At 62.3% G+C, this 20,357-nt stretch overlaps 1 protein-coding gene across 1 annotated transcript; it reads right to left on the reverse strand.

Moving 5' to 3' along the window:
• Positions 1-163: 163 nt before the first annotated feature.
• On the reverse strand, positions 164-15,069 carry RHBDF1 (rhomboid 5 homolog 1). The gene is made up of 17 exons (XM_054714552.1): positions 14,943-15,069; positions 6,519-6,859; positions 5,367-5,580; positions 4,769-4,978; positions 4,570-4,692; positions 4,334-4,491; positions 3,693-3,950; positions 3,482-3,593; positions 3,284-3,358; positions 3,036-3,197; positions 2,372-2,472; positions 2,186-2,249; positions 1,727-1,821; positions 1,427-1,502; positions 1,256-1,356; positions 989-1,142; positions 164-858 (listed from the first exon to the last, which is right to left on the reverse strand). The coding sequence occupies exons 2-17, from the start codon at positions 6,833-6,835 to the stop codon at positions 439-441; spliced, it is 2,640 nt and encodes an 879-aa protein (XP_054570527.1). The 5' UTR covers positions 6,836-6,859; positions 14,943-15,069; the 3' UTR covers positions 164-438.
• Between the last annotated feature and the right edge of the window lie 5,288 nt (positions 15,070-20,357).

Here is a 20,357-nt window from a genome sequence, read left to right on the forward strand (position 1 = left end):
GGGCTGAAATTGGTATTGGGGCCCTAGGTGTGTGTGGGGGGAAATGTGACAGCTCATCCAGGGGTCTTAAGGAAAGGGAACAGGGTGGGGCCACCGGGCTTACGGACTTCAATGGGGGATGTGTCTGAGACACTTCCTGTCAGAAAGGAGGCGGCAGCTCTGGTCAAGTTAGTGGCAGCTAAAACGCTCCCAGTCCATTTATTGGCCACATGAGGTGGTCGTCAGGAGACTAGTTAGAAGGTAATCACAGGAACTAGTGTAATAAATGCCCGGAAGTACGAGAGGTTCAACAGCAGTGAACGAGGCACAGAGGTCTATGTCCAGGAAACGGGCAGGACGCCCACAGGGCTTGCTGACAGTCCCGTGGCGTGGGGCTCGGTGGGCAGTCTGCCTGGCTCCAGCCTGCTGGAGGCCCGTGGCCCCAGCGCCCCCACCAGCTCAGTGGAGCTGGGCGTCCAGCTCGTACTTCTCACAGAACTTGTCAGTGAAGGGGATGCAGGTGAGGAACTCGCACCACTCGCAGCGGACGGGGTAGAAGTAGAAGAGGACCACCAGGCCGGCCAGGAGGCCCAGGAAGACCACCTGGAAGACGATGATCTGGCAGCGCTTCCGGTACAGGTCAAACCTGCCAAAGCTGATGTAGGGCAGGAAGGCAAAGGAGAGGAAGAGGCCGCTGATGAAGCCCGAGATGTGGGCAAAGTTGTCGATCCAGGGCAGCAGCCCAAAGGTGAAGAGGAAGAGGACCACCGCCAGCAGCTTGAAGAAGGCACGCCAGGGCCGAGCCAGGATCTGCCAGCTCTGGAAGAGCTCCACGAAGAGGCAGGCCAGGATGCCAAACTGCGAGCCGGCCGGGCCCACCTGGAGGCAGTGGGGATGCTGAGCAGGACCCCGGGACCCACAGCCACCCCACCCCTCATGGCCCAGAGCATAGCAGGACTGAGGAGCCGAATGGAGACGCTCCCGGGCTGGGTCCCTGGGGCAGCCTTACCTCCGCCCGGTATGGCAGGAAAATGGCACTGGCTAGGTTACCAGTGACGCCACTCAACAGGTAGATGATGGCTATGCGGTGCCAGCCTGCTAGCTTCTCCAGGTCCCGCAGGACAGTCATCTGGAAGCAGACCGACACCAGGCAGTGCAGGATGCTGTGGGGGGAGGGGACACTCAGCTGGGAAGGCCTCCCCTCCATCCCCTGGCCAGCCACTCCTGGGGTCCCTGAAACCACCCAACCCTCCTCGGCCCGTCTGGTGTCACTTGCCCAGCGTGCAAGAAGAGGGACAGCCACAGGCGGTAGAACTGGTCGGGCACCTCGGGGTTGAGGAAGGGCAGGAGCCCGCACACGTCGTCCATGCAGTGCACCTGTGCAGAGTGGCCTGTCAGCACGCTCCGTGGCCGGGGGCGAGGGGACGCACACACCCTGGAGGCCTACCTGAGAGCAGAGCGTGGCCTCCTCGTGGAAGTAGCCCCTCATGAAGTCACAGTACTCCCGGGAGGTGATCTCACACCTGCAAGGTCAAGCCCGGCTTGGGGACTGGCAGAGGGGCTGGGGCCCGGGGGCACAGGCACCTGAGGACACCACCCAGGCCTAGGCTTCAGCCCCCTCGCCCATCTTTGTTGGCCCTGGATAAGCCCAGAGACTTTCTCGCCCCACACCCCTTCGTATCCCTTATTTCAGGACTTGGAGGAGGGCAGAGCCCCAGAGCAGTGCTCCGGGCCCAGGCACACCCACCTGCCCTTGGTGCCGATGCAGCAGGGCCGGCCCGTGATGGCACAGTCCATGTGGGGGTGGTTGGTGTGGTTCCCGGCGCTGCTTTTGGTGCAGATCTGGATCACAAAGGGGATGAGTTGGGTTGTGGCCTCCTCCAACCCTGGGCCCCAACACCGTGCTTGGGGGATGGGGCCAAGATGGACAGGCTCCTACAGTAGAAAGCAGGCCCTGACTAAGCCTCAGCTTTCCCATCTGTCAAACTGAAATGTCATTGGACTCCCAAGTCTCTACCTGGTTCTGCTCTGACTACCTGCTCAGAGAAGCAGGGGTGGAGGGGCAGGCCAGGCAAAGGCCGGAGGCACTGCATCTGACAACAGGGTGGTCCCATGATGGGGCCTCTTGGTATCACAAATGAGTGAAGTGTGGATTCCCCCACATAATAGGGGTGACCCCCAGAGCCAACCATCTATCCCAGCTCACCGGCCACTTGGTGATGTCATCTGGCCACTCATGGGGGTCCTCAGAGGAGGGCTCATCACACACCCTGCACGAGCCCAGTGTGTGGTCAGGCCCTGCTTTGTGCCCTTCCGCCCAGCTCCACAAGGGGAGCAGCTACACCCTCCCCCCACTTCCCAGGGAGGCATGAGCGGGGCCAGCAGGACTGACCTGGGGTCCTGGTGACAGACAGAACCGAACTGCCTCTTGTGGCCGGCGAGGTCGGGGGCGCTGGGATGGGAGGGCCACTTCACCCACACTGCCAGCGTGGACTGTGGGGAGAGAGTCAGTCCGGTCAGAGCCCATCCCTCCCACAACACAGTCTCCAGAAGGCAGGAGTCAAAAGCAAAACCACTGAGAGCCCCCTGAGCCCACAACCCAAAACCCATAAATGCACACTCCGGGAATGTGTGTGCACGTGCGAGTGTCTACTGTAAGCTCAAGAGCGTAATTCCTATTAGCATAAGATTAAAAACGACCAGTGTCCAAAACCAGGGACTGGCATAAACTTTGGTACCGCCTCATAAAATGACGTAATAAAAACTTGAATTTTTTTTTTTGTAATTGTTTAGTGGAAAAAATAAGGCAATACCACTTATATGAACTTAAGACGTGCCCCAAAACAAGACACACGGAAAGCACACCCAAATCAAAGACGCGCAATGGCTGTCTACGGGCTGAGGCGGGGGCGCTGGGGGTGAGAAGTAATGAATGACGTGAGGGACCTTGCACAGAGGGGTGGTGCCATGGGCCAAGACCCAGGATAAAGGATAACCGGCTCCATCGGAAGTCAGCACGGGGTGCGGACAGGGGCTGCCTGCGGCGGGGCACCCACCGAGCACTCCTCCTCCGAGGTCTGCACGCAGCCCGACCGGTCGTTGCGCACGCAGCAGGCCGAGTGCTTCTCCCGCTCCCGCGCGGCGCGGATGAAACTATGCACCTGCGGGTCCTGGCGCATGCAGGGCGAGAACTTGGCGCCCAGGTGAATGAGAGCCTCCTGCGGGGAGCGGGATGTGCAGCTGAGGCCCAGCCCCCTGCCAGCGCAGGGTCCTCGCCCCATCGCCCTGCCGGCCCCACCCTCACCGAGCTGGGCCCGATCCAGAAGTTCTCCTGCTGCACATACTTGACATTCTCATAGACCCCTCGGTTCCGCAGCACCTGGGAAGTTGGAGAGAGAGGTCAAAGGCCGCCCACTCCGGCCCTTTCCTCCCAGAGTGGGGAGGAGGGCGTCCAGAGCCCAGACTTCACTGGTCTCGGCCCAGGGAGTGCGCGGGGGCTCACCGAGTCCACGGTCTCATGCTGCGAGAAGCCCACAGGCGCGATGCCATAGATGCACACGGCGAGAATGGTGACGAGCGAGTGCACGAAGGTGAGCCAGTAGGTGAAGAAGGGCCTGCGGCAGAAGCATCAGCAGAGGTGGTGGCTCCAACCTGGGGCCCCCCACCCCCAACCCGGAGCCTTGCCTGCCATGTCACATCCCCTCTGCGCCCACCTGTGGTCATCCATGTCCTCGATCTGGCGTTTGACGTAGCTGTCGATCCGTTTGCGGTAGGTGCGGTTGGTTAGCCGGCCCACCATGCCCAGCCCATAAGGCCGCTTCTCCCTGGCGAAGAACTTGCGCACTGGCATCGCGATACGCTGGCCCCGCCGCTGGCCCGCTGTGCTCACCACCTCCTGACGCAGCCGCACCTTGGGCTGCGGGGCCACAGTGCCACCCTCCTTCTGCTTCCGCCAGCCGCGCTCCAGGGGCCTGGGGGAAGGGGCACAGTCACCTCCCACCCCAGGCCGGGTCCTGCTGCATCTCCGTCTGCTCCCAGGTAGAGGTGAGACACTGTGCACCCTCCCCCTCACCAGTGAAGAGCAAACCTGAGCCCCTCCGAGAGGGCAGGGAGGGGGGACCAGACCTATGAGCGGTCCCCTGGCTTCCCCGCTGCATTCCCACCAGCTGAGGGCTCTGGGATTGCGCTCCTGTTCCACAGTGGGCAGCTGAGACTCGAACGGTGCCCAACCCTGGGTCCCCGCCACAGTAGCCAAGTGGACCCCTTCCCTCAGCTCTCCAGGCAGTCCTGCCCTAGGGTCCCCGCCGCTCCTGACCTCCGTGCCCCTCTCTGCTCCCTCACCGCTGCCACTCACAGCATCAGGTGGCTGCGCTCCAGCTCCGTGCGGTCCAGGGCCCCTCCCGTGAGGTCCGCCTGGTCCGGGGCCTTCTCCCAGTCCTTGAGCGCTGCCTCTGATGGGGACTCGAACACCTCGTCTGGATATGTGGACAGCTCCTCATGAAGGACACCTTCCTGAGCAAACACGAGTGGTCAGCGCGAAAGGCACAGACGGAGGACGGCGGAGGCCTCGGCTGACAGCCTGTCTCTTACCCGGGCAAAGAAGGAGGTGTCCAGCTCATCGGGGAAGTCCGCCGTGTCCTCCTCCAGGAAGCTGGCGGGAGTGAAGCTCCGGCGCTGCGCCCTGCGCAAGGTGCCGTCCCTCACCGAGCGACCCTGCCAGCGAGGAGGTGAGCGTGCGGCCTGCAACGGGGTCAGCCCCCCGACCCCCCATCCCAGCCCCTGCACCCACCTTCACCAGTGCTGCGGCCGCGCGGAAGCTCATCTTGGCCACAGACTCACGCTTGCGCCTCCGCGGAAGCCGGTTGAAGCCTGAGCGGGAGCTGGAGAAGGAGCAGAGGGAGGCGGCACCGGGAGTGACGGGCGTGTGCGGGGTACTCAGGCCGTCGGCGGTGTCATCCGCCATGCGGAAGGCCCGGCCCCGGGCCAGGGGGTCTATGATCTGGTGGAGGGGAGGAGACGCAGGCGTCGGGGGGCTAGGTCACCACCCCAGAAGCTCCTTCCCCACCCTGTGGAGAACACAGTGGGTACCTGGACAGCTATGGGTACCACCCCCACCCTACCGCACCCAGAGGAGTCCCTCTCCCCACCTGTAGTGCCTTTACACTGCTGTTCGCCCTGGGATGCTCTCCCATCCAGAGCTGGCCCCATGGTACAGTCCCAGGCCCCCTTCCCAGAAAGTACCTTAGGTGTCTTTATGGGACCCCCTGACCACCCTCCCAGACCATGAGCTCCAAGGAACCTCCTCCGCTCCGGTTGGCTATGTCCCCAGCCCCAGCCCAGGGAAGCAGAGAGAGAGGCCTCTGGGGGGCCGCGGGGGGCGGGCATACCTTCTGCATGCCCAGCTGGCATGGCCCCACATACAGCGGCGGGGGCGTCTCCGTGCTGGTGAGCGACACGTTGTCCTGGCTGGGCAGGTCCAGCTCCCGGATGACCTGGGGCTTCAGCTTCCCATAACGCTGGCTGCAGTGGCGGATGCTCTTGCGCTGCCACTTCTGGGTGCTGTCACTGTCCTTGCTCACTCCGAACCAGTCAGCGGTGCCCCTGCCATGGGAGGGACTCAACCAGGGGGCGCCAGCCCTCTGCCCTCCCAGCAGGGGCCCCAGAGCCCTCCTCCTGGGTAGCATGCTCTACCCCAAGCCTCCAGTCACTCCAGGATCTGAGGTCCAGTGGGCTGGGTTCAGTTAAGAGGATGAGTGGGTTCCAGCCCTGGCTACCCCCTAAACAATTAGCCAACTCCAAATTCCCACTAGAACCGCAGATAATAGGCCTGTCCAGGTGAGTATTTTACCCAGGCTCACACCCCATCCCTGAGAGGGGGTTTGTGGGAAGACACTGAATCCAGAGATGGTGCTCAGAGCTCAGCCCTTAGCTCATCCAGAGAGAGCTTAGCCCTGGGCAGCAGTTTGACCTTTAACACCACAGAACTCAAGAAATGGGTAATGCAAGCCCAGGCAGGTTGCCCACAGCCCTTGGACATGCAAGCAAAACACTGCCAACACCTGCTGTGAGGAGCCCCAGGGAATGCAAACCGTGCTGGCAGCTCCCAAGACGTCCCAAGCCATGCACACGCCAGCTGGTGCTAACACACTCACACCCTGCAAGTACCTGAGCAGGGACCGCGAGAGAGACCGGCGCTGTGGGAGGGCCCTGCGGGCAGCAGGGGAACCCAAGAGGGGCAGAGTGTGGACACGCCCAAAGCGCACCTGTCGGCTGTTCAGGGACCAGAGCATTGAGGTGGGGGAGACAGAGAAGGAGAGAGCAAGTGCTGGGGGAGCAGAGAAGGGTGGTAGGTGAGAGGGGTCGGCCCCCAGAGCAGGACAGGGGAGGGTGACATGGGGAACAAGACCGAGGAGAAAGCTGAGACAGGGGAGGCCCTGCCCCATTCCCAGCCTCGGCACCTAAAGAGGACCCCGTATGCCTGCCTCTGTCCCCCCAGCCCCAGCCCTCACCCCTGGAGCAGCCAGGGCAAGGCGCAGTACCTGCGGATGGTCTGTGTGATCGACGTCTGGCGATGCAGCACCGGCCGCCGGGGCTCATGGTAAGGCGAAGGGACGTGAGCTGTCTCAGCCGGCATGCTCACACTCCGCAAGAAAGCCTGGCGCCTCAGGGGCTGGGTGACGGGGTCATGGTGAGGGGGCTGGGCAGGATGGACCCACAGCCCGTGCTGGCCAGGGCCCGCCTGCAGGAAGCTGGGGTCCTCCGCCGCCGGAGGCACCGCCGCTGGAATGTCCAGCTTCAGCCAGGGGGGCTTCTTGCGCTGCAGGCTGCTCGTGCTGTCCCTGCGGGCCTCGCTCATGGTTCCAGGTGCAGCACGGCGGGCCTGGGGGTGGCAGCGAAGGGTGGGAGGTGAGAGGTGTCTGAAGGTTCCTTGGCCCAGACCCAGGAGAAAGGAGAAGCAGTGATAACCCAACAGGGTGGTCAAGATCCAGCTGCTGACGTCCTGTGTGCTCAGCACTGTCGTACACAGTCAGTCCCTGCCTTGTTCATCCTGATAGACATTGATCTCCACATACTAGGTCCTCAGACAACATAAATTCATGTGACAATACTGGAGCACCTACTATGAGTCACTCCTAAGTGCTTGGGACACATTAGTGGAGAAAAGAAGAAACTAAAAACAGACAAAATCCCCACCTTCCTGGAGCTTATAGTCCAGATAAGCAATCTATATATATAAAAGCCCACGCAATCAGCCGACTGGTAGCTATGACATGCACTGACCACCAGGGGGCAGACGCTCAACACAGTAGCTGCTGAGCTACAGTGACTTGGCAGCTGCGGTTCTCCAGTGATGCAGCCGGGAACCAGAGAGGAGGGAGCCCGATTCCGGGGTATGTCACCCAAGAACCGCCCTCTCGCAATCTGGGACCCCTCGGGGGATGTCGGAGAGCCGGTTTCAGCCCAATCCCTGCAGGCCAGGCCAAGAGACCCCACCAGTGCACGAATCCGTGCACCGGGCCTCTAGTGAATCTATAAGTAGGTATTTTGTTTATGGATGCAAAGTGAGACAGGAACAAAATCAGCACATTACAGTTGCCGAGTGCAGTGATGCCTCCTCCTTGTGAGGTAACATCTGAGCAAAGGCTTGAAGGAAGTGGTCAAGTTAGCAAGGCTTGGGGTGGGGGCGGGAGGGGGTATGACAGCGAGAGGGGGTTGTTCCAGGCACAGGGAATAGCCAGAGCAGAGATCTGAGTGAGCATGAGGGCACTGCCAGGTTGAGGAGCTCACCCATCCGTACACAGGGCAAATCTGAGACCTCACCCTCTAACCACCAATGCCATCTGCTCCAGAGACAGAGGCTCTGCCTGCTATGCCCACAGGTGGGGTCTGCAAAGGCTCCAGGTCACAAAGGACACAAAAGAGTGTCCACGTGGCTTCCCAGGGTCTGAGAGCTGTTACCACAAACAGGAACCTCCTGAAAACCACCTGGGCGCAGGCGCTGCCATGACCACCAGGGGGTGCCATGCGCCCATACATACCAGCAAAAAAGCTCAGCCCTGGGAGGGCAGCTTGTCCAGCATCAAACCTAAGTATGAGACCCACCCCCAAATCTGTCCCTTCGGCGCAGGGTAAGGCCCAGGCCCAGAGCAGAGGCCAGGGTTGGATGTGGACCGCCTCTCCCTGACCATGTAACCGTGAGGCAAAGGTCATGGGACCATGGCCTCCTTGGCACCCTGTTTCCCCCTTGACCAAACGTCACTTTCAGGACAGATCCGAACCCTCCTCCCCAAAGGACCACACGGGATCTGAAAACAGGGGATCCAAGATGGAGAGGGCTCCCTGAGCACAATGGGGGACATGGACACCAGGGGAGTGGCCGAGCAATATCTAGGGCAGAGACCCCAAAATTCCTCAGCCTCCTCAAAGAGCTTCAGACCCCGACAGGTCTGTAACCCACCCACCAACACCCCTAGAAACAGCTTCCACATCTGAGCCTCCCTCCCAACTGCGCGGAGTAAATATAGAGCAAGTCCCGCCCACACCTTAGAAATAAGGAAACTGAGGCCTAAAGAGGCTTGATTTGCCCAAAGGCACCTACCTATTCAGGGTAGCATCACTGGGGACAGGCCTGGGATGCTGCTCACACCCCCTACTGGACTTACACAGACAGAGAAGGGCCAGGTCTGCGCTCAGAGCAACTCTGGCTCTAGAGTGACCGGGAGAGTCCCAGGAAAGCGCTTGCACAGGGAGGCAGGATGCTGAGCAGAGCTCCTCCTGCCCCACAGACCAGGGACAGGCCCAGGACAGTTCCCACAGCTGCCACTAGCACTACACAGACCAAAAACAGCCTGGACACTGCCCACAGCTCCTCCTGGCCCTACATCGACTGGGGCCAGGCCAGGATGTGGCTGGCAGCTCCTACTGGCTTTATACCAAACAGGACTGGGCCCGAAATACTACTCACAGTTCCTACTGCCTCTACCCTGACCAGGGCCAGGGCCAGGGCCAGGACACAGCTCACAGATCCCATTACCCCTATAGTGACACTACTCACCACTCATACTCCGACTGGCCCTATGCCAGTTAGGGACAGTCCCCGGGCGCCGCTCACAGCTCCCACTTACGCTACACCAACCAGGAGCCGGCGTGGTGGGAAGGAGTCCTTCAAGGATGCCTTCTCTGAGCTGACTATGCACCCAGGGGTCTTTCCATCCATGCAGCCCCTCAGAGCCAAGCCCCTGTCCTCTGTCCTCACCCGTCTGATTCAGAGCAAGGGCTGAAGCATTTGTTTGCACATCACTGGGAATCCCTTCTGCCGATGCTGATGCCCACAATGTGGGGTCAGATGGACGGGTCCCTGCAGGGGGTCGGAGGCAGGCAGTGGGGGGCGGGAGGGACAGTGTCCAACATGAAGGCATCCTGAGAATGGGTCTCTGGGAACTGAACCAGGAGATCAGCACTCACCCAGCTCACACCACAAACCCAGCCCAGACCTGTGTGTTCCCTGGCATGGTCAGCACCCAGCAGCCCTCCCTTCACAGATCCCCCTGTCAGTAAGGCAGTGGCTGGGAAGGACAGTTCTGGCTTCCAAGCACTGGTGGTGGGATGTCAGGCAATATCAGACAGACGGCGATCAGACAGGGGCTCCCGGAACCTGCAGTGCCCTGACGGCATCCCCAGTGTGCGCTCGGAGCCAGGTCAGGCCACGCCTGCCACATAGGGATCCAGGTGATGTGACCCCAGAGGTTATGCTGGACCCTGTGGGGCCTCGTGGGGAGGGACCAAACAGGATGGGAGCCCCCTGAGCATTTCAGATGGGGCAGCTGTGCTGGCTTCAGTCTGTCCCTGCCACCCAACCACCATGCGCCTCAGGTAGCCTCAGTGTTCTCTCCTGGAAAATGGGCCAATACCGCTGTGGAGCCATTGTGAGGTCCAGAGAGGAATGGTGCCAAGGGTGGCACCTGGGACCACTGCTGGGAATCTACAGGCTGGGCGCCGGGGAGCTGGCCTCTCCGTGCCTCCCCAGCAGGCCTGGCACTCCTGGGTGACCAGCTGGTTCTCCGCTCAGCAGCACAAGGAATCTTTGCCAGCTTGTACACTGGCTCACCCCACCACACACATCCATGACTCTCCATGGCTCCCACTGCCCCCATGGCCTCTCCTGACACCGGGCTCCCTGCCATCCTAGGGCCCTGCCTTGCCCATGCACATGCCAAACCTCCAACATGTTCCAGAGCCACAGCTAGTCAGGCTGCCCCACCGGGCCGCTCGGGAGCTCATCGCCTGTGTGCTGTCCTCTCACTGCCGGGTCCACAGTGGCCGGGAGCACTGGGCACTCTGGAGCACGAGCTAGCAGGACCGATCCCCATGGTCTGGGTGATGGGGGAGGAGGAGGGGACCGCATGCCCAGGTCGGGGCAGAACAGCACAAAGAAAGAGGTGGGAAGAGGGTGGGGAGCGAGCACAGGGCGCGGCACAGGCCCACAGTCCGTCCAGGAACACAAGAGCCGCTCATGATGGAGGCACCGGCTCCCTGCCGGTACACCCCGACCTCCCGGTGTCCCTCGCCCCCCTCAAATCCCTCCTGTGTGGGGGGGGCAGAGGCAGGAGGAGCTCTGTAACCCACGCAGCTCCAGGACGCCCAGCCTACCCTACCCCCGTGTGCCCAGTTCCCATCTGGGCCTCAAGTGGGTGGGATTCACAGGGGGCTCCACACTAGGACCCAAGGGTGTGGGGGAGGGGCAGGCCCAGGCGGACAAAGAGTCTGGACGGGGAGGGCACAGTGCCCGCCCAGAGGAGACAGTGGCTCAGTGTCCAGCCTCCCCCGGGCGTACAGTGGGCTCTTGTTCCCAGACAGCCCCTCATGGTGGAAATCCCAACAGCATCTCCGCTCCGCTGACCCCTCAGCGCAGGGAGAAACCACAGTCCAGGGGCAGCCTGCCTGCCGGGGTCACACAGCATCTGAGTCACTCTGGCAACACCCCCGGCTGCCCACCCGGCCCAGCCCAGCAGGAGACACCCAAAGGGGCATCTGGAAGTAAAGCAAGGATTGCTGGCAAAGCAAATGCCAACGGTGGGGACCCAACCCAGCAGGGGGGCAAAAACCACACTGCACCTCAGGGCGCTGCACCCTAGGCACTTGGAACAGCCAGGACGAGTGTGGGGCGAGAGACGAGGCTGAGGGATGAGGGCCCCACAGTCACAGGACCACTGGGCTGCTTTAAGCGCAGCGAGAGGGGTGGGAGCTGCTGCAGCCATCAGGGCAGAGGGCGGGTGGGGCGCAGGGGGAGGGTCCCACTGGCCCAGGTTCCTGCTGTGGGCTGACTAGGGACCCTTCAGGCTGGCTCTGTGCAAGGGTGCAGGAGGGGCCGGGAGCAGGAGCCAGGGCAGGGAGGCAGGGCCCACAGCGCGTCCTGCACAGAGTACCTGCTCAAGAAGCAGAAAGGCTGGCGATGCCTGCCTGCCGGCTCCAGGTAACATCCTGACAGGCAGCCAAAGGAAGGGGAGCCCAGGGGCAAGAGGGCCAGAGCCTGCGCCACGAGCAGGAGCCATTGCGGGAACTGGGGACGGAACCCTCAGAGATGCCGTCTGGGAAGGCTGTGGCCAAGAGGCAGGAGGAGACTGGGAGAGGTTCTGGCCTGCCCAGGCCTGGCCGGCGGCCACGGGTGATGTGAAGCTGGATCCTTAGGTGTGAGCAGCAGCCACCGCTGCACTCAGGCCTTCCCCGCACACTCGCAGGACGATGCTGGCAGAGGTCGCTGAAGGCCAAGTGGATGGCCCGGCCCCAGGACCAGACCTGCCAAGCCTGGGCTCCCTGTCCTGCCCAGCCCAGGGAACCGCCCACCACTGAGGTCAACTGGAGCAATGGGCCCCACCCCGGGACACTTGCCCCAACGTGTCCCCAGCTCACCTGAGCACAGTCCCAGGAGAAGCCAGCTCCTCCAACCTCCCCACTAGAGCCCTGATGGCTGACCCTGTCTTCTGTTTGACCCCCACCCAGATCTCCCCGGGGAGCAGGGATCAGCAGCTGTCGCAGCCTGGAGTCCAGTCCTCCTCCACCACGTGCTACTGGGCGGCAAAGTGAGGGCCACCTCTCTGAGCTTCCCATCTTGGGAAGGATATGGGCCAGACCCAACCCTCCCAGTTACCCCTCTACCTTTCTTGGAAGAAATGAGGTTCAGGGGGCGGGGGGGGGGGGGGGCGGACAGGCCAATAGCCTGCGTGGTGCCCTCTTCCCGTGAGAGGGAGGACACATCAAACCCTGCCTGCCCATGTCACCGCCGCCTTCTGTCACCCCAGAGGGGCACGCAGAGGGCCAATAACGGAACAAGAGTCTTCCGGCTATAGGGGGCCCTGCAAGTGCCGGGACCTGACCTGGGAGGGTGGTAACAGGGTAGGAAAGGAAGCACTAGCCCTGGGTGGGAGGTACTGTCCAAGGCTCAGCGGGCACATATGGCCCAGGGGTTACCAATGCCAGAATCAAGCCTCTGACCCCGCTGGGTCTGACAGAAGCAGATATAACCTGGGGATGGGGAGCACTGAGGCTCAGAGAGGTCAAAGGTCCCACCTGAGCATGCCACAGTCAGCAAGGGGGTAGGGGCAGGGACATAGCAATAGCAACTCCGGGTGTGACAATCTGGAGTCTAACTGGATCTCAGGAGTTGGGTGAAATCAGCCCCTCAAACTGCAGGGAAAAGGTCCAGGTCGCATCAACACGTCTGGCCACCAGTCGGAGCCCCCAGCAGTGCCCCTGACTGGCCACACAGTACTCTCTGGTGCCGACACTGTCGGGCTTAGCAACACCCTCCCAGAGCACAGCGGCTGCCGGACAGGGCCGGAGCGGCCCCCCGAGGGGAAACCGAGTCCCCGAAGTCTGTTATCAGAGCAGAAATGGCTCCAGTCAGCACTATCCTGACACACCTGCTTCCAACCAAAGATCCCTGACCGACCTTCTGATGTATCACAGGCCTTGGGAGGGGTCATCTGTGTCCATCTTACAGATAAGGAAACTGAGGCTCAGAGAGGCCAGTCAGTGCCCAGAGTTGGTGCCCCTGGCTCCTGCAGCCTCCAAGGGGGGTTAAAGCCGTGGGCCACGCCGGCCCAGGAGGTGTGTGCCTGCCTAGCTGGCCCTGGCCACACCCCCAAGGTAAGGGGCAGACCTCACTCAGGGTGTGCGGGGCTGTCAGGCCCCTCTGGGCCCTCACTCCACCTTCTGCAACCCAGAGCACCTCAGTTCAGGGAGGAGGAAGTCACCCGCAAACACACGCAACCCAGAAAGCAGGCAGGAGCCAGGAATCCGATCCTTGGACAGAAAGGTGATCCTGTTACAGACACTAGTGGGGAAACCGGACCTGGCAGGAGGAGCCCCTCACATCCGGGGAGAGCAGCAATGGGGTGGCAGTAGGGGGTACCCTGAGCAGCAGTTGGAGCTGAGAAGACCCTAAGAGGGCCCCAAAAGGCAAGGAGACCTGGGTGATTCCCTCTGAACCAAGGGTGCCCCTAGAATGCATGCTCCCCAGGACAGAAGCTTGTCCGGCCAGCTCTCTGAGGCCGGGTGAGGAGTGTGGGTCACAGCAACGCTCCAGTGCTGCTGGCCTTGGTCAGCCCATCCGTGCAGTGGGAGGCCCATCAGCCCCTGGAGGCTGCTTAAAGGCCTGGGCCCTGACACCTTCAATCTGAGGCCACTTGACTCCTGTAACCCCCTATTGGCCCCTTTCCGGTTCTCAGGGAAAAGGACCCAGATTGCCCAGAACAATTCCTGGTGGCAGGGGGCTCAGCCTCAGGAACCTCTTGGGCCCCAGCCAGCTGCTTGGTTCCCTAGCTTCCTCTCAATCTCTGGGTGGGGGTAGGGGGCTGAGGCTAGTTCCATGGGGGTGGAAGGAACCCAGCATATAGCTGGGCCAAACCTGAAAAGCCAGTTTCATCCTGAATCTTCTCTGCCAGGAAGTCCCAAGATGGGGGGGGGGGGGGGGGCGGGGGGGGGATGGGGGCCTTTCCTAGCACAGAGCTAGAGGGCCTCCAGACCCAGGCCCCGCCCATCCAGACAGACACACATACACACACAGCCCGAGTACACACATAAGGAACTCTGGTCAAGAGCATCTGGGCCTTGGGCAGGCATGGCTGGGGCCCCCCCTGCCCATTCCCCACAGACATGTCCCCAGCAGGTCAGACAGACAGCCCCCACCCCCTGCCCTTAGGAGCTGGGGCCCCTCCATCTCCCCAACTCCCCAGCCAAGAGAAGGCCTGCTTCAAGGCACCGTGTGGTGGCCTCAGGCTCGGCCCTGGCTGCTCCTCCTGGCCGCTGAGCACAGGGTAGGGGTGTCTTTGGGAGTAGCTCCCATAGCCCTGCAGTTTCAGTGTTTGCTGATGGGGGAGACAGGGGCCAGTCTCCACCGTCCCTAGCTCCACAGCTACTAGGACTCCCATCCCCAGGGAGCACAGCTGGGACAGGGATGATCCCAAGAAGATCCACCCTCTGAGCTGGAGTTTCAACTTGGGAGACACCACCCACCGGTGGTGGCCGGGAAAGAGAACATAAGGGGGGAGGGTACGACTCAGAGGAGCCTGGAGACAGCCCGGACTCCGAGCCCTCCCGCTCCCAGGACCCTCAGCTGTTGGGCGGGGGCTGGAGCCGAGCTGTCCGGCCTGGTCAGCCCGCTGGGACGTGCTAATCCGGCCACGGGCTATTTTTGCGTGCGCCGGGTTTGGAATCCGGGGCTGGGCCGCCTCCGCGGGCGGCTCGGGAAACTCCGGTACGGAAAGTTCGGGCGCCTCGGGTGGGCACCGGCCCGAACCCCGGGCCCGGGCCCGGGCCCGATCGGCCCCCCGAAACCGACCAGGCTCCGGCCGCTTTGAGCGGCTCCGGCAGCAGCGTGCTGAGGACCGGCCCGCGCGCAGCGGATGCAGCTCCGGAACCCGCCCGGCCCGGGCGCCCTGCGCCCCGCCGCCGCGCTCACTCACCGCCGCCGCCGCCGCCGGCACCTTGGGTCCTGGGGGTCCTGAGAGCCTCGGGGAGGGGCTGCCACCGCCGGCCGGGAGGGCTCCCGCGCCGAGTCCCCGCCCGCGCGCCCGCCCGTCCGGCCGGCCCGCCCGCCCGCCGGGAATGCCAGGGAGCGAGGGGCGTGCGCGCCGGGGGCGGGCCGGCCGGAGGGGGCGGCCTCACTGACTCAGGGCTCTGGAATGCGCGCGGCCCGCCCGGCCCGGGCCCGAGCCACCTCCTCCGGGAAGGCGACTGAGCTCCGCTCTCCCCAGTGTTGGGCTGCGGGTGCACCTGTGGCCGGGGGTCGTGAGCGCCGCAGCTATGGACAGAGGACCTGGTGGCCCAGCTAGACGGAGCCTAATGGTCAACTACTCAGCCTCTCCCTCACTGCAGAGTGACTCCTGACCTTATCCTGCCTAGACTTGTGCTCCAGAAAGCCGGGGGCTGGGGGGAGATACACGACACAGTGTCCCTGGATGTCCTGTAAACCAGACCAGGACCCTCCCCCAAAGCACACACTGACAATTACTTGCCTACACTCCCCCAGTCCCACGTGAGCGCTCACACTTACTCTGCACACATTCACACTCATACACACCCGCTCATGTATTCGTGCACACAGTCACGCTCGCATATTCATTCACACACACCTGTTTACACACTCACATACATACACCTACTCCTACATACAATATACACTGTCCTGCCCACTCTCACATTTACATGTGTGCACATACCACATTAGACAATTCCATTCATGTGTTTTACACACCCATGCACACCCACACTCACTAAAGGCAGGAGCAGAGCAGTACCCCTTCCCCGGCCGCTGTGCTCCCCACCGGGAAACCTGCTCTCCAACAGGCACTCCGAGCCAGCCTGAGCCTACAACTGAAACCCCTGGAGCAGAGCAGCAGTGCAGGGTCTGGCGCCCACTCTGTGCTCTCCCCCGTCAGAGCTCCCCAACCGCCCTGGTGGGCTCATCCCTGCACTCTCTGAGTTGGCCACAAAATGGCCCATCTGATCCTAGGCTAAGTCTGCTGGTGGGAATTTCCCAGCATTCCTTCCTCTCTCCTGACATTGAAGGAGTTTGTGAGTCCTAGTCACCCAAAAACCAGGGAATGGGGGCGGGGTGCCAATAGCAGGGTGTAAGCAGGAGCTGTGAGTGGTGGAGGGGTGCAGACTCCCCTGGATGGTTGTTGATACAATGGTCTCCCTCTTTTCCTCAGAGAAAACAAACTGGGGCCACCAGATGTCAGAATACCGTGGGCACATAAGGCCCAGCCCCTCAAGCCTCAGAGGGCCCACATGTGTCCTCGGGCCCCTTGCTGGTCTGGGACCAGGGGGCACTCTCCCTCTCTGTGCCCGACGTCTGCCTGCATGCATCGAGCTGCTCCGTGGCTACACAGAAAGTACAGCTGACAATGGGAGGCAGCAGCCACCTTACAGGTTGGCCCGCCGCCTGGGGAAGGGACAGACCCTCCAGTTGTCTCCTCGCCCATACCATGGAACAGTGATGGCTGCTCGTTCTGGGTCCTCTGTGAACATAGGCCTGTCAGCGTGATTCTTTTTTTTTTTTTTTTTTTAATATTTTTATTGATTTCAGAGAGGAAGGGAGAGGGAGAGAGAGAGATAGAAACATCAATGATGAGAGAGAATCATTGATCGGCTGCCTCCTGCACGCCCCCTACTGGGGACCGAGCCCCGCAACCCAGGCATGTGCCCTTGCCTGGAATCGAACCCAGGACCCTTCAGTCCACAGGCCGACGCTCTATCCACTGAGCCAAACCAGCCAGGGCTCAGCTTGATTCTTAGCTACAGGGACCCAGTGAGAGCTTCGGAGGGGCCAGAGGGGGCTCCTTCACAAGTGGAGGGAGGGGCCTACAGCTGCCCTGGGGACGCAAGGCAAGAAGGAGGCTGCCCAGTGCTAATGCCCTCGGCTCCTGCAGCCACACGTCAACCCTCCCTTGCCAGGCTCTCAGCCAGACAGGACGGTCTCTCCATGCCCAGCATTCTTGACCCCTGCCAGGGATAAACAGTCCCTGCCCACCAGACGGGGCTGGCAGAGTGTGCAGCAGTGTCCTCCTGGACTCCAGGGCCTGGGCTCACCTCCAAAGCATGTCATGGCTGGGCATCCAGTGCTGGCAGGTCCCTTCCTGCGGGGGATGCTGCAGGGTGCCACCAGGCCGGCTGCACGGCCCAGACATTCACCCACCGCCGCCGGGGGTACCAGCTCTAGCTGGCTCACAGCTGAGGGCCCCCTGAGGAGCACCCCTTATGCTCCCTCCCCAGAGAAGGTGGTCTGTGTTCCAGTGACAGGTAAACGGCCTCCCCCCGCCCGGGTTACCTCCGAAGGGCCCCTCCCTTCCCAAGCTCCAGTGGATCCACAGCGGCCTCTGTTGCAAACCCTTCTCCTCACAGGTGTTGCTCCCAAGGCAGGCCCCAGTATATTCTGGAAGGCAAACTCAGGAATCCCAGGTTCTCTGCCCACCCTGGCCTCCTGAGCAGGGACCCCGGCATCAGGATAGTATGAGCAGAGAAGGATCAACACATGTGGGCTCAGGCCTGGACCTAGTCCACACGGACACACGTATGCACACACATCTGCTCTGCCTCACCTCTGCCCACTGCCTTATGCCCTGGTGGAGAAGCCCCTACATGGAGACCCTGCTCCCAGGGCTTCCAGTCCCTTTTCACCCAGCTCTGGAGAAACGGAAACCAGCTGCAACTGCCTAGTGTGTGGGTGGGTGACTAGGATGGTTGAGTGTCTGCTCCCCCACCCCCGCCTCCATGGATGTGTACTTGACTCTGGGACCTGAGGGGTTGGGAGCCCTGACCAGTAGGAGGAGACCCTGCCAGCCACTCTGGAATCCTCTGCTCAGCAGGCCAGTCCCTGGGCTGGGAGGTGGGGGGCTGGGGGGGCCTGGAGAATCGGGGGACCAACTCCTGGCTATTTGGGGAGGTGGCCGAAATGGGCCAGGCCAGCCAGGGGCCTGAAGTCACTAGCTATTTCTGAGGCAGCTGCCCCTCCCTGTGTCTCAGGGGATGGCCAGGGGTCCAGTGAGTACCTGGGCCCAGGGCACAGCTGCATTGGCAGCACAGCCCAGGAAGGGAGGATGCAGCCCACACACACCTCCTTCAGCTGCCCTCCCTACCCACTGGACTCTGACACCCCCACCCGTCAACTCTCGCTTCGAGGTGACAGCGGCCGTACACCCCTACCTTAGAGAGGACACAGCCGGTGCTGGGGCTGGCGCTCTGGCCGCTGTGCTGATAGAGCCGCTCATCCTTTCTCTCAAGGCTCTGGGGACTGGCGGGCCCTCCACAGGCCATGAGCTGGCCCAGCAGGGCACAGAGCAGCTCACCCCAGCACTGATCCTATTGAGAATATTGAGGATGTCCTCACCTCCAACTTCCACTGACATCCTCCAGCATGCCTCTCCCAGCCCAGCGCAGGGCACACTGGGGACTGAGCAGGCCCCCGTCCCTCCTCTGCCCAGCACCACCTTCTCTCACTCCCAGCCAGCCTGTCCTGCTGGCCACAGCGGGAATGCGTAACCCACCACTTCCAGCCTGCGGTGGGGCCTCAGACCACAAACCAGGAAGTGGGGGGCGGGAGGGAGGCGCCCCCCTTGCAGAGGTTGCGCAAGCCCCTGCCAAAACATCTGGAGAAGTGGGTTGCTGGCGCTGGCCCTGCCTCCTCCTCCTCCTGGGAGCCAGGGCTGCTCTCTACGCCTCTTTCCTCGTCCTCAATAGGGATAAAACACCCCTCTGGGAATGTGCGGACTCCCCGGATTTCTACAACGACCAGGCACCATTTGTGAAATAAGAATAAAAATGAATGCCCTTGCCAGGGGGATGAAGCCTAACTGAGGTCTTAGATTCCCTCCCAAAGTGAGGAAGGGGGAGCGGGGGAAGGGAGGAAGGAAGGAGGTCTGGGCACACGAGAAGGCTGGAAGGGGAAGTCATTGTTTAGACAGAATGGCTGCAGGGATTGAGGAGGAAAAGAAAGGGGTGGGAGTCACATCAGGCGGCCTTGCAAGCATGGCCTATGAGACATCGCCCACCCCCGGAAGCAGCTCTAGTGCCACCAGCCGCTGGGTGGTTTCCAGCAGGCTGGAAGCTGCCGCCCCTCCCTCCCCAGGAAGTCCCGGTTGGGGCCCTGGCCCGAGAGCAGGAGGCTGGAGGGCTGGAATTCAGCCCTGGGCTGGTCAGAGAAGGAACCGTGGGGAGACCAGGGTCCTCCCAACTGGACTTGCCCTGAAGTCAGGTTCCATGCTCATCTTAGGGCCCCAGTGACATGATTCATCCAGCACCCCACCCCCCACCCCATCTGACATTACCTTATGCCAGTTGCTCTCCCGGGCCCCATGGGTACACCCCCGCAGGGCCAGGCTTTTCCCAGGACAGAGGCAGGTTGTATAGGGGTTGGGACTGTGCCTGCCACCGCAGAGGGGTCCTGAACACCCAGACAAACCCTAGCATGACAGCGCGGAGGGGAGGCTCTGTTGGGTGTTAGGAGCTAACAGTGTGCCTTCTCGCCCCAGGGAAATTCCCCAGAACAATCCTAAGCCTGAAGAGCGACTACCCACAGCCCTTCCTTCCTCTGGGCCTGGCGCTGCTGCTCTCCCCAGATTCCCCTTCCCCTCCCGCTTGGGGCACAAATCCAACTTGAGAGATAATGGGCTGGGTGGGCAGCTGGTGCTGGGCGTGTGAAGAGGCCTCGGAAGCGGAGGGCAGCAGTGCTCCCCATGCTGCCCCTAGCTGCTGCCCGCACGGTGGCGTTCACCGGTCCCCTTGGGTCCCCACAGCCCTAGTCCAGGCCTCAGCCTGCTGAGGAGGCTGGCCATGCTCCAGCAGGCCCACTTCAGGGCGGGCGGGCGGGCGGGCTCCTCTCAGCATCCTCGCGGTGGGAGGGGTCGGGACTCCACTTCGGAGACAGAATCCCCAGACGTGTGATGACCCTGGCGTGGGCTTCCTGGGAGTCTTTCCACCCAAATGACTCCCTCCGAAGGCAGGTCCCAAGGACCCGGTCTCCCACACACTCCCTCCCGTGACCTCCACGTGCACCGCCACCGTCTGCAGGCCCTTCTCCAAAGCACTACACCTCCCACAGGAGCCCCTCGAGGGTCCAGACAAGGCTCATGACGGACCAGTCCTCTTGGTGGCATCACCACCGGCTGGTGGAGGAGTGGGCTCTACGGCTACGGGGGAGCGGAGCGCAGGCGGGGCGGAGGCAGGTCCCTGGGATCGGCGGTCTCGCCCAGCCCCAGCCGCTTCCTCCCCCTCTCACCCCGCAGAGCCCCAGCACTCCCGGGCCTGCGTCCAGGATGGGCGGTGAGGCGCCGGGCCAGGGGATCTCCCGGGAGCCTGGGTCCCGCGGAACCACCTCGGTG

The sequence above is a fragment of the Eptesicus fuscus genome, chromosome 4 (genome assembly GCF_027574615.1).
Source record: "Eptesicus fuscus isolate TK198812 chromosome 4, DD_ASM_mEF_20220401, whole genome shotgun sequence".
In the NCBI taxonomy this organism is placed as follows: Eukaryota; Metazoa; Chordata; class Mammalia; order Chiroptera; family Vespertilionidae; genus Eptesicus; species Eptesicus fuscus.

Excerpts from the sequence above, each read along its gene's own strand:
- RHBDF1 (XM_054714552.1), bottom strand. The coding sequence starts at position 6,835 with ATGAGCGAGGCCCGCAGGGACAGCACGAGCAGCCTGCAGCGCAAGAAG. Across the intron at positions 4,492-4,569 it reads ACACCTCCTTCTTTGCCCGG|GAAGGTGTCCTTCATGAGGA; the intron begins GTAAGAGACAGG and ends GTGTTTGCTCAG. Across the intron at positions 859-988 it reads TCCTGCCATACCGGGCGGAG|GTGGGCCCGGCCGGCTCGCA; the intron begins GTAAGGCTGCCC and ends CACTGCCTCCAG.